Source organism: Leptonotus elevatus, chromosome 21, assembly GCF_054856555.1.
Source record: "Leptonotus elevatus isolate MCC_2025b chromosome 21, RoL_Lele_1.0, whole genome shotgun sequence".
NCBI lineage: Eukaryota > Metazoa > Chordata > Actinopteri > Syngnathiformes > Syngnathidae > Leptonotus > Leptonotus elevatus.
The window spans coordinates 16955238-16969371 of record NC_141259.1 but is presented as its reverse complement, the minus strand read 5'-3'; the positions used below and the strand labels follow the sequence as shown (position 1 = coordinate 16969371).

General features: G+C 41.8%; 3 protein-coding genes across 7 annotated transcripts; 1 reads left to right on the top strand and 2 right to left on the bottom strand.

Moving 5' to 3' along the window:
- Nucleotides 1–16: 16 nt before the first annotated feature.
- LOC147156176 (vasoactive intestinal polypeptide receptor 2-like) lies at nucleotides 17–12667 on the top strand. 5 transcript variants are annotated; one of them, XM_086065380.1, is made up of 15 exons: nucleotides 18–77; nucleotides 215–470; nucleotides 1539–1638; nucleotides 1750–1914; nucleotides 2397–2494; nucleotides 3693–3790; nucleotides 4000–4144; nucleotides 4238–4388; nucleotides 4924–4984; nucleotides 5691–5760; nucleotides 5887–5978; nucleotides 6493–6631; nucleotides 6737–6778; nucleotides 6873–7066; nucleotides 11851–12667. In XM_086065380.1, exons 2-14 carry the CDS (start codon nucleotides 432–434, stop codon nucleotides 7047–7049), a joined length of 1377 nt encoding a protein of 458 aa, XP_085921506.1. In that variant the 5' UTR covers nucleotides 18–77; nucleotides 215–431; the 3' UTR covers nucleotides 7050–7066; nucleotides 11851–12667. The 5 variants fall into 5 exon arrangements, with proteins under 5 accessions (XP_085921508.1, XP_085921506.1, XP_085921505.1 ...); XM_086065379.1 differs by lacking the exon at nucleotides 11851–12667 and having other exon boundaries at nucleotides 20–77; nucleotides 6873–7609; XM_086065381.1 differs by lacking the exon at nucleotides 11851–12667 and having other exon boundaries at nucleotides 24–77; nucleotides 1750–1857; nucleotides 6873–7609.
- On the bottom strand, nucleotides 7616–9062 carry LOC147156177 (uncharacterized). The gene is made up of 4 exons (XM_086065385.1): nucleotides 8870–9062; nucleotides 8700–8805; nucleotides 8073–8147; nucleotides 7616–7996 (listed from the first exon to the last, which is right to left on the bottom strand). Exons 1-4 carry the CDS (start codon nucleotides 8940–8942, stop codon nucleotides 7795–7797), a joined length of 456 nt encoding a protein of 151 aa, XP_085921511.1. The 5' UTR covers nucleotides 8943–9062; the 3' UTR covers nucleotides 7616–7794.
- LOC147156175 (uncharacterized) lies at nucleotides 11688–14079 on the bottom strand. The gene is made up of 3 exons (XM_086065388.1): nucleotides 12343–14079; nucleotides 12113–12187; nucleotides 11688–12024 (listed from the first exon to the last, which is right to left on the bottom strand). The coding sequence occupies exons 1-3, from the start codon at nucleotides 12519–12521 to the stop codon at nucleotides 11889–11891; spliced, it is 390 nt and encodes a 129-aa protein (XP_085921514.1). The 5' UTR covers nucleotides 12522–14079; the 3' UTR covers nucleotides 11688–11888.
- Nucleotides 14080–14134: the final 55 nt, after the last annotated feature.

Below are 14134 nucleotides of genomic sequence, written 5' to 3'. Positions count from 1 at the left end.
ATTTTAAACGTTCGTGAGTAGCACGCTTGTATTTCGTGGTGCACACAAGTGGAAGAAAAGTACAAGCATGGCATTTGGTATGTATAATGTTCAAATCTCACTTTGTATTTTTGTATAGCTATTTGAATGATTCTTCCTGTTCCATTCTTGCCTTCATTACGTTCATTTGCATGATGACAATTTGGCCATTTTAAAGTTGCATTTTGTCCACCAGAGGTCGCTGTGGCAGAGGAGGCGGGATTGCGCGCGACTCATTCGTGTGGCGAGCACGCGCGCGAGTTTCAGTGCTCCTCGGCACCGAACACGCATGGACAACACGTTCTGGTATTTGTTCATCAAGTCAACTTCTGAAGGACTTGTGAGTTGATGAAGAAGCGCAGGCTCGGATGTGAACAAGTCTGGAAGTCCGGAAGCAACTGGATGAGAAGATCATGAGGTTCATCCTGATGCTCGTCTTCCTCACGCATGAGGTTAGTTCATCAACTCATGGATGTCATGCCTGAACGTCAGATTCTCATTTATTTGCCATCTTATGAACTTCAGCATCTTCTGACCTTACGTTTGTATGTGTCCTCATCTCTCCTGTTATTCTTCTAATGCCCTTTGACATCATATTCTCATGTCATGTGACTTGATCGATCAATTCTCATGCACTTGTAACCGGCCCACAATCTCTCGCTGACGTCATGTTATCATTTTAACATTTTCTCATGTCTCATGACCTCATTTACATTCACCTCATATCTGACATCATCTTCGGACTCCTCATGCACTTTAGCGTTTCGTATCCTCTCCCCCGACTTCATTTTCTTTTCTTATGTCACTCATGGCATCACCTTCTCATGCGTCTCCATGAAGTGTTCAACTTTGTGACACAGTCGCGTACTTACTCGTGCGTCTGGTTAATATTTCATCTTCTTTATCTTCTCCGTGTTATCATTTTGTACCAAAAGCCCACACACGAGTCAACAAACTGTTCACATGCAGCGCAAACATTTTAAAACGCGTCATTGATAGCGACGATGTTCGTTATTTCACCCCAAGTTGTTTTTGTTAACGAACGTGTGCGTGTGTATGTGTGGTAAACGTACTGAAACACTCTGACATCTCATAAATGCTTTAGAGTGTTAATGTAAACAGCAACTCCCTGAACACACACACAGTTACTATCTCCAAAGTTCGTTTGACATACGGACTCAATCAGTTTAAGTGTTGTTATTTTGCACATTGTGCGTGTGTGGATGTGAGTAGACGTTGCTAAATGGGGGGAAAAGAAGAGCACGTTTTTAATGATGCCAGCTGTGTTTACCTGAACAGCGACGCAATTTTCGTTTAGAGGGAAACATTCAAGAAGACAAACTTTTTGCATCCTTGTCTAAATCCCCCAAGGATGACGGATTATAGACATATTGTGAACGTTTTTCTTTTTAATCACAGAGGTGAACTTTACTCCACAAAGCTGCGCCAGTGGCGTTTTATCAAAATGAACTTTTGACTTATTCCCAAATATTGTTGCCGTCTGCTTGGTGTGCCGGCAGGCGGCGGGCAGATTTCCTCTGTGCCACTTCACCTGGGAGATGAAGCGAGCGAGCCAAGAGTGTCACGCTGGCCTGCAGCAGTACACAGCGCCCCCCGCAGGTGCACCCCACACCTTCACCGTTTATTCGATATTTTTTTTAATTTACGGCTTACTCAAATAAACGCTCAAACAGCTTTATGTTTATTTAATTAATTTTGTGGATGTTTCAGGATGTGCGGGCGAATGGGACAACGCTTCGTGCTGGCGCAGAGCCGCGGTGGGCGAGGTGGTCACCCAACCCTGCCCCGCGCCCCTCCTTCACCTGTTTGGGAAGAAGGGTGAGCTGTTAGCACGCGTTGCTAATTTAGCCAACTTCGTCTTAAAGCAACATGAAGGTCCAATGATAACCCTTATTCGATATTTGGCAACTTGGGCCGCTTTTTGCTAATTGTTAGCTTCAATACGCTAACTGTTGGGAATGATTTGCTGATTGTTAGCCACTGTATGCTAACTGTTGGTAGATATTTTGCTAACATAAATTCTGTAATCTAAACTTTGCTAACTATTTAGCCTCAACCCACCATCCAACTGCTAGCTTCTGTTCGCGTAACTGTTGTCAGCTAATTATTAGCTTCTTTATGCTAACTTTTGGCAGACATTTGCAAACATATAGCTTCTATACCCCATTGGCAGCGATTTGGTGTTTGGCTTCTGTGTGCTAACTGTTAGCTTGTGTAACTGTTGGCAGCTATTCGCCAACTGTCCTTTCCTGGACGTGAAATTTTGGCAAATACTTGCTGACTGATAACGTTGTGGAAGTAAGTATTGTATTATTTGTTTATTTTTGATCATCAATTGCTAGCGTGATGTTTTGTAGGTAACCTGAGCAGGAAGTGCACCCAGCAAGGATGGTCGGACGTTTACCCCGTCATCGCCACCGCCTGCTCGTCCAACGACACTGACCAACCCAACGAGGTGAGGCCAACACATTTCTTCCAAAATGGCCGCTTGGAAAGTGCCGACTTCCTGTCAGGGCTCGTCATCGCGCTTGTGTTTACGTGAGGAGGAAGACATGAAGGACGACTTTGTTTTGTCATCGCTGATAAACAATGTGCCCACTTAGGATGAAACAAATAAAAAAAAGACACTCAAGCACCCAAAAGGAGAGAAAAATGAACACGCACGCATACACACACGCTCACGCGCCTGGCATGAGATCTTGTCCAGAGCTGTCAGGTGTGTGTGCGTGTGGGAGACTTCATCTCGGGGAAGCTTCTGTTTGTTTCCTGTTGGATGTTCCAGGCTTTTCCGTCTGGAGAACGTTTAGTGGAGAACAGACACACACTCACTCATGGACATAGATAGACACACATGCACGGATTGGGCATACATGCGCAGTAACATACACACACATGCATGTACACACAGACACACACAAGTGTAGGCCTGTGTGTGTGGGGGGGGGGGGGGGCAGAGCTGGGTTTAGGCCAGACCCAAACACGTCAAAAAGACAAAATGTCTCCAAAAATGGACATCTTAAAGCTAAGAGGCTCATAAAGAAAACAGCAGCTGCACAAGAAGACTCACTTTTGTGAGGGAGTTCTTCAAGAAGTGTGTTTGCGTTTGTGTGCTTTTTGTGTGTGCGCGTTGCACAAGCTGGGTCAGAATTCCACCAATTGTGCGTCTACTTACAGAAGAAGCTCTTAAGTCCGACACAATCCTTCCCAGCTCAAACCTTGCAGGCAATACCTCAACATTTCTGTTATACAACGTGTAAAAATAAGTCTGATGATGACGATGACGATGATGACTACGACGATGATGATGATGATGACGATGATGATGACGACGATGATGATGATGATGATGATGAAGATGATGATGACGACGATGATGACAATGACAATGACAACGACGACGATGGTGATGATGACGACGACGATGAAGATGATGACTACGACAATGATGATGATGACGACGACGATGATGATGACGATGATGATGATGATGACGATGACAACGACGATGATGGTGACGATGACAACGACGATGATGGTGATGATGACGACGACGATGAAGATGATGACTACGACAATGATGATGACGACGACGATGATGATGACGATGACAACGACGACGATGATGATGATGATGTTTGTTTGTGTTTGTTCAGCTAGTGTTCTACAAAGTGGTGATGGTTCTGTCCACGATGGGTCACAGCTTATCGCTCATCAGTCTGCTCAGCAGCACCATCATCATCGCTCTCTTTAGGTGTGCACACACCCACGCACGCACGCGCGCGCGTGAACTTGGGCGCATACAGTGTGTCGAGTAGGTCGTGTATGCGTTTACACACGTGTGTAAATCCGGCCATCCGTCCTGGCCAGATGTTCATTGACAAATGTTAATCACGTTTACATTCATCCTCTTGCACTGCCTGACACACACATAAACACATTCTTGCGTGCGTGTGCGTGCAGGAGGCTGCACTGCATGCGAAATTACATCCACATCAACCTGTTTGCGTCCTTCATGCTGAGGGGCGTGGCCGTGCTGACCAAAGATCTTCTGCTCTTCTCCAGCGAGGAGGAGTACACGCTGGACTGCAGCGTTCAGCCCTCGCTGGTGACATCATCAACATGCGACAAGCAATCCGTCGGCAACCAAAATAAGCATTAAGCGTCACATCCGTCCGTGTGTGTGCGCGTGCGTTTGCAGGTGGGCTGTAAGAGCAGCCTGGTGTTCCTCAACTACTCCATCATGGCCAACTTCTTCTGGCTGCTGGTGGAGGCGCTTTACCTTCACACGCTGCTGCTGCTGGTCCACGCCCGCTGCGCCCGACTCTCCGTCTTCATGCTGATTGGCTGGGGTAGGACGCGGGCGCCAGCGACAACCAATCAGACGGCTTGCGCCGCAATTGAGCACGCAATCCTCTCGCTTGAATGCGACGTCAAACATTCGACCAGCAATCAAAAGTTGTGAGCTTGTGTGAGATGAAGTCACGTAAAAACTTTATTTGAAACCATATCCATGTCTTGGATCCATACTTTGAAACATGTAACCAGTTTAAACCCGACATCCAAATCCTAAACCTGTGATCAATTCTCCCCCCCCACCCTATTTTTAGGGTCCTACTTCTAGCCTAATTTGCAACCTTAATCCTTATCCAAGGTCCTAACCCAGACTTGAAAGATTCTGTCTTGAAATCGTACAGCGAGACACTGCTGGCATTTTGCCAAAACGCGCCACTGTGAACAAAAGGAGTCATCAGTCTCGGTGCCAAAGTGTTTGCACTCAGCCACACGGGTTCCAAACATTGTCTCGCTTCCACCATCCATCATGCGCGTGTGTGCCGCGTCTGGCCGAGTCTCACTGTAAACACTTTGCGTCTTTGTGCCCTTCAGGAATCCCGTGCGTGTTCACCGTGGCATGGATCCTTTGCCGGCTACACTTGGATGACACCTGGTGAGTCACAATGCCAAGCAGCGTCATTTGTCAACAAAGTTACATACGTTCATTATTAGTATTATTAGTATTGTTATTATTATCATTACTATTATTATCATCATTATAATAATAACAATAACAATTATTATTATTATTGTTGTTATTATTATTGTCATCATCATTTTTATTATCATTATAATAATAATTATTATTATTATTATCGTCATCATTTTTATTATTGTCATCATCATTATAATAATGATGATTATTATTATTGTTATTGTTATTGTTATCATTATCGTCAACATCATTTTTTATTATCATCATTATAATAATAATTATTATTATTATTATTATCATTATCATCATTTTTATTATTATAATAATAATAACTATTATGATTATTATTGTTATTATTATCATTATCGTCATCATAATAATAATAATAACTATTATTATTAATATTATTATTATTTCCGGCATCTACACCTTTCATATTTCTCAGTTCATTGATTAAAACGATTGAAAAAATATCTCCAAAATGATATATGAATGGAGAAATACTTCATCTTTCTCAAGGGGATTCAAGCCTCAACATTTTAGCGGACACTTTTTTAAATTTCCCCTAAAAATCTTTTTCTAATCTCATGTTCAGCATTTTTCCCATGTAAAAGAATTGCACATCATTGACACGCTGCTTCCTTCCTGCGTGCTTTTATTTCAGGTGCTGGGAAAGGAACGACAACCCGGTCCCCGGCAGAGTGTTGGACTGGCCCATCATGGCGTGTGTCGTCGTACGTACGCTCAGCAACAACAACCGATGCTGGCCGATAGGACTTGTTTGTCTACGTGTTCCCTGCAGCCGGGTTCGGCTCCGGCTCACCTGTTGAAATGTGTGTGTGTGTGTGTGTGTGTGTCAGGTCAACTTCATCCTGTTCATCAGCATCATCCGCATCCTGGTGCAGAAGCTGCGATGCACCGACGTGGGCGGCAACGAGCAGTCGCAGTACAAGTAGGCTGGCGGACGTTCGTTTTCTCTTTGCTCATATTAATCATTTCATTTTGTTTGTAACTATTTAAGATATTTATTTAATTTTAAGGCTGGGCGGGAAAATGTCAACAGCAAAAATATGTCAACACAAATATTTTGCCCCAAACCTTCTCTGCCTCATGAGCGTTTTGCAGTTTTTTAGCACCATCTAGTGGTGACAAGTTGAAACTGCAGTCAAGCAATGAAATTAGCTTTTTTTTCTGTCAGTGGTCAATTCAAAAAAGATTTGATCGTGACAGGCCTACTAGGTTTAGCCTCTTCACTCACAGGTTCCTCTTGATTCATTTATAATTTAATTTGGATTTTTTTTTATGAATTGAAAAAAAAACAACCTTTGGGGAATATCTGGTGGTGGCATGATCTTCAGTTCCCTTTTTTGCCACTTGGCAGCAGCCCAGCACTCCTCGTTTGCAAATATTCTGAAAAAGTCCCTCGTCATTGATTTTTTTCTTCTTCTTGTGCTTGTGTGTCCGAGGCGTCTGGCCAAGTCCACCCTCCTGCTCATCCCGTTGTTTGGGATCAACTACGTGGTCTTCGTCCACCTGATGGAGCCCACCGATAAAACCATGCGACGCGTCAAGATCTTCTTTGAGCTGGGACTCGGATCCTTCCAGGTCTCACTTCACTACTTCAACGAAATAACACAATACTTTGAGGACACAAGTGTGTGCAATACAAAAGTGAGACCTCTTGCTCCATCTTGGCCGTGCGTGTTTCAGGGTCTTATTGTGGCAGTGCTGTACTGCTTCCTCAACTGTGAGGTGAGATCTTCCTCATCTTCGTCATCTTCCTCATCGTCATCCTTCTAAATATTTACCGTGTGTGTTTATTATTATTTTTTTGGGGGGGTTTCAGGTCCAGTGCGAGTTGCGGAGGATGCGCAGGAGCTTGTCCCTCAAGCGTTACGTGGGCGGCCGCGAGTGCAGTCTGCGCGCCGCCTCGCTGGCCCCCAACGGCGCCGAACACTCGGCCCCGTTCCCCAGGAACACCCGAGCGGCGTCCATCTTGCAGACGGAGACCTTTCTCTTGTGACCGCCAGGCCCTTAAAGGTTCCTCTAAAATGAACTTTTTTCATTTCTTCCAATATAAAAATGTTATCAACACATGCATAACGCAAATATTTAGGTAGTTATCATGCTTATTTTTTTTTTTCTTTAAATACCCGAATCACTTATTTCTGCCATACTGGGTGAACTCAAAACTTCAAGGCAACAACCTTGTATCAGATTTCAAATTGGGCAATTCAACTAAATATTTTCAGCCTGCATTTACAGAACAAATTCTCACTTTTAAGTAAAAACAATTTGCTTTGTTAAATAATTGTCAATAATTAATATTTTAAAGTTGTTCCAACTTAAATGACTCGTTTAGCCCCCAAAATACAAGTTGTGTTTTTTTACAGTGTCATGTCAAATATTATAATGTGACTAAATGCAAATAGCATCTGCTGCTATAAATTATCGGCCAACACACAGGAGCAGATTTGAACCCTAACATCCCAACTGTGAGGCGGATATGTAAACCATTCTTCCACTGTGCTGCCGCTGCTAAAGCCAAATATATGAAAATGTGAATAAAAACACCAGACACGATTTCAAGGTTCATTTTTTAAAATTATTATTATTATTATTATTATTATTATTATTAGTGACAACTAATAGCAAGCCTATCACACAAAATAAATACAATTTTACCAATAAATAATAAATAACCAATAAATAATGGTAAGGCGCTAACGTGATTCAGTCGTCATCCTTCAAACAAAGTGCTCGTCATCTTAGTGAAGTGTGGGACGGAGACGAGGGGAGGAGGAGGAGGATGATGAAGGGGATGATGGGGAGGAGGAAGGGGAGGGTGATGATGATGGTGGAGATGATGAAGGGGCAGCGGCGGCGGTGGTGGAAGTGAGCATGGTGAGCAGCGAGCTTTTGGACGGCGGGCTGGTGGTCAAAGCCCGAGCGGCGGCAGCGGCGGCCGCCCTGTGAGGACATAAAACCAGAGGAAGATGAGCATGATGAAGATGAGGATGAGGATGAGGATGAAGGTGACACTCACCTGATGGCTGCGGCCTTCTGGCGAGCCCACGGTGCGTTGATTGCAACGCAGTAGAAGTTATCTTTGGTGTAGAAGCTGCAGGGCGACAACAGTTAGCGTCGTTAGCTTAGCGTCAGTGATTGGTAAAAAAAAAAAAATCTTGTCTTCTAATCTATACAGTCTTTGTTTTTCTTTTAAAAGATAAAAAGGCCAAGGTAAACGAAAACCTTTTTGTCTTTAAAAAGAAAAAGAATGACTCGCAGCAGTGATTGGCCATAGGGGGCGCTGTTGCACATCTTTTCATGAAAACTGAACTCGTCAACTGTATTTTGATGGTGGTCTGAGTTCAAATTTAAATTTCAACACTTTTATTCCACAAAATATATCTGAGCCGTGATCTATAACTTTTTTTTACCTGGCTCTTATATTAGGATGTGGACTTTTTGATGCCAATCTTTTTTTTTTTAGATTAAAAAATATGACAATAATTATGCCAAACAATTGCCACAAGATGGTGTGAAAGCACGACTTCTCTTTACATGAACGTCCTCAACTCACTTCAACATTCTTCGGAGAACTCTAAGATGCCGCCATTTTCTCTTTCCCTCGCCTGCTTTTCTCATTTCTAAGTGCCGACGTGATACTCACATGATGGCGGGCAGGCACGGAGCTTGCGGAGTCTGCACTCGGTACGCGTGCACGTCCTCCGAGATCTCTTTGTAGCTCACCTTCTTGCAGCATTCGGTGGGCTTCCCTGCAGCCAAACACAACAAGACTTCAGTTTCATCCTCCCACACAAATCCAAAAGATCAACTTACCTGGTTGGCACTGGACCACGGCCACCAGAACGGCGGCCAGCAAAAAAATCTTTTGCAGGCTTGCAGAGGTCATCGTTTCGATAAGAGGAAGAGTCGAAAAGAGTCGGAAGCTTTCTTGTCGGTCTGCTGTTTGAGTGCCGGAGAAGCGAGTGAAGCAGAAAGTCTCGGACGGCCGAATTTAAGGCGTAAAAAAGCAGAAGTGAAGTCGTCTGGTGGTTTAGTCATCCTCCCTCAATTTTCTCTTTTCTCAATTCTCTCTTTTTTGTGAATGAGCGACGTTTCCTGAGAATGACTTGAGAGTGACCAACGTCGGAGATGCCGGAAAAGACGTTTCCAAACTTTATGTTCTGTTTCTTTTTTTAGCTTCTTATCAACGTGCTGATGAAGAAATGAAGGAACGGCAGTTGATGCTCAAATGTCACAAATGAGCACTAAAATATACAAATGAACATTGGCACATTGAATAATGTCTTATTTTTTCATTATACAATTTAATTTTATATACATAATAAGCCAAAAAAAGGAACATTTTATTTTGTAATATTTTTTTAATTTACCTATGACTGACGTATCCCATTTATTTGTTTTAAAAGTCAGATTATGCTAATTTATAGTATACTACTTTTTTAATAAATATTTTCTGAAAAAAGAAAAGACAGAAAGAAAAAGGGAAAAGTTAAAAAAAAGATACATAATAAGCAAAAAAATGAATGTTTTCTTTTATATAATAATTGAACTTTTTTTTTTTACCCATGACTGACGTATCTCATTTATTTGTTTTAAAAGTGAGATTATGTTAATTTATACTACTTTTTTTTTCTGAGAAAAAAAGGAAAAAAGAGAAAATAAGTAAAGAAAAAGAAAAAAAACATTTTAACATGCTATAGATTTAGGATAGACATTTTCCATTTGACATAAAACTACAGTTTTGTTTTTTGAAACACAAATATTCAAACTGAATGAAAACATTTGTTTTTAGTTTGAATGATGTGGCAATTGGAAGCACGTTTGGGAACATGGCAGCTGTAGGAAAATTGTTGAAAAGTTCAAAGTTGCCACATGCAGTCAAAAGGTTGCCTTGTGAAACCAGCTGATAACACTTTATGCGTCACCACCGGATGTTTGTGAGACTTTTTTTAACCTTTTCATCGATTTCTTCATGACGTGTCGCCACATGAGTCACATGGAAACAATGTCAAGTCCTGCAAATCACTGTTCTGTCACACAGGTGCGCTTGTCATCATCCCGTCTTTCCACTTCCACTTCCACTTCCACTTGCACTTGCTATCGTTCAACTTCAAGGACCATAAAAACCAGGTCCGCCCGTAGACTCCGTTCTGGTTTCTCCACAATGTCTCATTTCATTTCTTAAGTCGTCTTTATACTCGGAGACGACCAACCTTCTTATGAACACATTTTCCGTATCCACGGTAACGCTTCTGATGACCGCGGTTCATCTCCTCGCTATACGGAGGGCGTTCCGCAAGGCATTGGGAGCATCTGCAATTCTGTCGTCAGGGCCCAGTATCTCAAACATTTCAATCCAGATTAAACTGATCCAGTTTTCTATTTTCTAAATCAAAATTTTGCTGGATGGGATCAGAATAATCCTGATCTTCTTGGATTGAGATTTCCAAATCCATCTCGTCCCCGGGATCATAGACTGGGGCTAGAAAATCTGTTCTGTAGGCCTCAAGGCTTTGATAGGTCAATATACTAAATGCAAAAGGGGCGGCCATTTTGCCATTTTGCCACTTGCTGTTCAATGAAAATGACATCACAGTTGCTCAGAGCAAATGCGATATTAATCTGAATGTCGTGTTTGGATTTGTGGAGGGACATACAACATGTCGTTCAGAACATTTTGGGGTTGAATTGCCCTTTACATTTTTTTGTTGCTGTTAAATTTTTGAGTTTTTTCTTTTTTTTCGTTACTTGGATTTCTAGAATATCTCTTTACACTATTAATCCCAGGAAATGCAAGTTTATACTTACTTATTGGTGTGTTTATGTGAAACTAATACATGAGCTCACAGTCTAATCCTACCCTGAGGTGGGATTAATCTAATGCTATTTTTCAGAATCAAATTGGTCTAGATTTGGGACTCAAATGTTGAAAGATCCAACATTGGCTCAAATCTGGATTAAAGGTAGGAGTGGATTTCCAAATTTGGATTTGAAATTCCAATTTTGGATCAGATCTGGATTTGTTCTAATCCTGGTGGATTATGTTTGCAATACTGTGCCCAGGAAATATCGATACCAGTCAACTGAGCGGGCAAACTGCACTTGCCTGCATCCACGACTCAATTCCTAATTCATTTTATTCAGACTGATACTTAGGGGGGCCGAGATAATAACGTCTAAAATATATTTTTATTTTATTTTATTCAGTTTTAGTTTCAGTAAAGAATGAGAATGTCAGCAAGAATAAAATGTAATGTTGAGAATGTAGAGAAATTAACTGGCTTTATAAAGTGGAATTACGATACATATGGACTGTAGTATTCGTGACGTGGATGTGTGCCTTGAAGGCGTGTTGACTAGTTTAGTGATGTTAGGAGTTTGGAGCAGATTTGTCTTTGTGTGAGAGTCTGGGCGTGAGCTGTGGTCGACAGCCAGGCAGTGTTCTCATTTTGTGTATTTGGCAACGGTGGCTCTTGTTGCACACATGCCAGAGTTCGAACCCCCAACCTTCTAACTGTAAGGCAGATATATTAACCACTTGTTCACTGTGCAAGTCACATATTGAAATGTTAATGAAAACACCAGACAAGTTATCTGCAATTTCAATGTTTTTTATTTCGTCTATCATAACTTTATCAATAAATAAATTGTCATTTTAATGGCACAAAATAAGTTACAACATAAGATTTTACTGATAAATAATAAACACTATTGTTCAATTAAATTAATAAACCAATAAATAATTGTCAGGCGCTAAAGTGGTTCATCCACAAACAAAATGCTTGTCATCTTAGTGAAGTGTGGGACGAAGACGAGGGCAGGAGGAGGAAGATCAAGGGGATGATGATGATGATGATGATGGTGGAGACGATGAAGGGGCGGAGGCGGTGGAGGTGATGATGGAGAGCAGCGAGCTTTTGGACGGCAACCTGGTGGACAAAGCCCGAGCGGCGGCGGCGGCGGCTTTCCTGTGACGACACAAAACGAGAGGAAGATCATGAGCGTGATGAGGATGATGATGATGAGGATGGGGATGAAGATGAAGGGGAAACTCACTCGATGGCGGCGGCCTTCTGGCGGACCCACGGGGCGCGGATTGCCGCACAGTAGAAGCTGTCTTTGGTGTAGAAACTGCAGGACGACAACGGTTAGCGTGGTTAGCTTGGAGTCAAGTTTGGTTTGTGGCCATAGGGGGCGCTGTTGCACAGGTTCTCATGAAAGCTGCAAGGAAATTGTGAATAAAATCGTCTGGAAACGCAGTGTTTGTTTTCCGAAGTGATACTCACATGACGGCTGGCAGGCACGGAGCTTGCGCAATCTCCACTCGGTACGCGTGCACGTCCTCCGAGATCTCCTTGTAGCTCACCTTCTTGCAGCATTCGGTGGGCTTACCTGGTTGGCACTGGACCACGGCCACCACAACGGCGGCCAGCAAAAAAATCTTTTGCATGCTTGCGGAGGTCATCGTTTCGATAAGAGGAAGAATCGAAAAGAGTCGGAAGCTTTTTCTTGTCGGTCTGCTGTTTGAGCGCCGGAGAAGCGAGTGAAGCAGAAAGTCTCGGACGGTCGAATTTAAGGCGTAAAAAAGCAGAAGTGAAGTCGTGTCAGGGTTTAGTCATCCTCGCTCCCTCAATTTTCTCTTTCCAGGCTCTCTTCTTCTGAATGAGTGACACGCTCGTTTGCCGGGAATCACTAAAGGGACCGATGTCATGAAGCCGGAAGCGCTCCACGTTGCACTTGTGCTTCTTCTCTTCTCTTTTCCTTTTCGTTTTCTTTTAGCTTTTTAGCTTGAATGAACACGAATGGAAAATCAAATGAGGGTTGTTCTCAGAGAACGTTGCCAAAGCGTGTGAGCCCAAAAAGGGAAAATGAAATATGCTTTCAATCAAATCTTTCTGCATTGTGCCATGAATAAATAACGATAGTTGACTTTGTTTTCAGGAGATTGTTGAACGTTGTGCTTTTTTCTTTTTTTGCAATTTTAAATGATGAAAGGAAAATTCAATGATTTTTTAAAATGTAATTTTAAATGATGATGAAAGGAAATTTCAAAGATTAAAAAAATCCATTTTAAATGATGAAAGGAAGTTTCACATTTTTAAAAATTAATTTTAAATGATGAAAAGAAATGTCAAAGATTTTTTTTTAAATGTAATTTTAAGTGACGAAAGCAAATTTCACGATTTAAAAAAATTGCAATATTAAATCAGAGGAAATTTCAAAGATTTTTTTAAATGTCATTTTAAGTGACGAAAGCAAATTTCAAGATTTAAAAAAATTGCAATATTAAATCAGAGGAAATTTCAAAGATTTTTTTTGTGTAATTCTAAATAATGAAAGGAAATGATAAAAAACGGGCGGGGCTAAAAAATAATTTAAAAAAAGGATAGTGTATTTGAATTCAGCAGTACCAATAACAAAATATGTATCAAATGTGCGGTGAAAGATCGGTTGTTTCATTTTGGTTGCAGAGGTATTGCAACATTGTAAACGAAAGTGAGCGCAAAAGAAAAATACGGCTTGTGGTTCGAAGTTTGTGGGATTTTTTTGTAAGTCCTGATGCTTGTGTAGCATCTGTCAGATGGGAGAAGTTTGAGAAGTGTTCCTTGTCCGCTGTGCATCTGTTAAGATGCTGAGCAGTTTGGGGGGATTCCACATTTTTCTCAGTTTCCGGCTGTTCTGAGTCCGTATGAGGCCATCGCTGATGTGGGACATTCCTGCTTTATACTTCTTTATCATAATGTAGATTTTAAATGTCGTTTCCACTAAACACTCAAATGAAAGTGCAGCATTTATTTAAAAAAACAAAAACGTTGAACTAAAAATATTTGTTGTTTTTCGTTAGAAGTATGTGACAATTGGAGCCACGTTTAATTCGCAGGAATTGATGTCAATAATGTCAAAGAAGTTAAAATTGCCATTTGACACATCAAGTCCAAAACGTGTATTGTGAAAGGAGCTGATAACACATCATGTGTGCGTGCGTCACAACCGGAGCTTAGGGTGACTTTGTGTTTTTTTTAACCTCGTCATCGTTTTCCTCAAGACATGTCGCCACATGAGTCGCGTGGAGACGAT

Excerpts from the sequence above, each read along its gene's own strand:
- LOC147156176 (XM_086065380.1), top strand. The coding sequence starts at position 432 with ATGAGGTTCATCCTGATGCTCGTCTTCCTCACGCATGAG. Across the intron at positions 3,791-3,999 it reads ATCATCATCGCTCTCTTTAG|GAGGCTGCACTGCATGCGAA; the intron begins GTGTGCACACAC and ends GTGTGCGTGCAG. Across the intron at positions 5,761-5,886 it reads CCATCATGGCGTGTGTCGTC|GTCAACTTCATCCTGTTCAT; the intron begins GTACGTACGCTC and ends TGTGTGTGTCAG.
- LOC147156177 (XM_086065385.1), bottom strand. The coding sequence starts at position 8,942 with ATGACCTCTGCAAGCCTGCAAAAGATTTTTTTGCTGGCCGCCGTTCTG. Across the intron at positions 8,148-8,699 it reads CCGTGCCTGCCCGCCATCAT|CTTCTACACCAAAGATAACT; the intron begins GTGAGTATCACG and ends GTCGCCCTGCAG. Across the intron at positions 7,997-8,072 it reads CAGAAGGCCGCAGCCATCAG|GGCGGCCGCCGCTGCCGCCG; the intron begins GTGAGTGTCACC and ends ATGTCCTCACAG.
- LOC147156175 (XM_086065388.1), bottom strand. The coding sequence starts at position 12,521 with ATGACCTCCGCAAGCATGCAAAAGATTTTTTTGCTGGCCGCCGTTGTG. Across the intron at positions 12,188-12,342 it reads CCGTGCCTGCCAGCCGTCAT|TTTCTACACCAAAGACAGCT; the intron begins GTGAGTATCACT and ends GTCGTCCTGCAG. Across the intron at positions 12,025-12,112 it reads CAGAAGGCCGCCGCCATCGA|GAAAGCCGCCGCCGCCGCCG; the intron begins GTGAGTTTCCCC and ends GTGTCGTCACAG.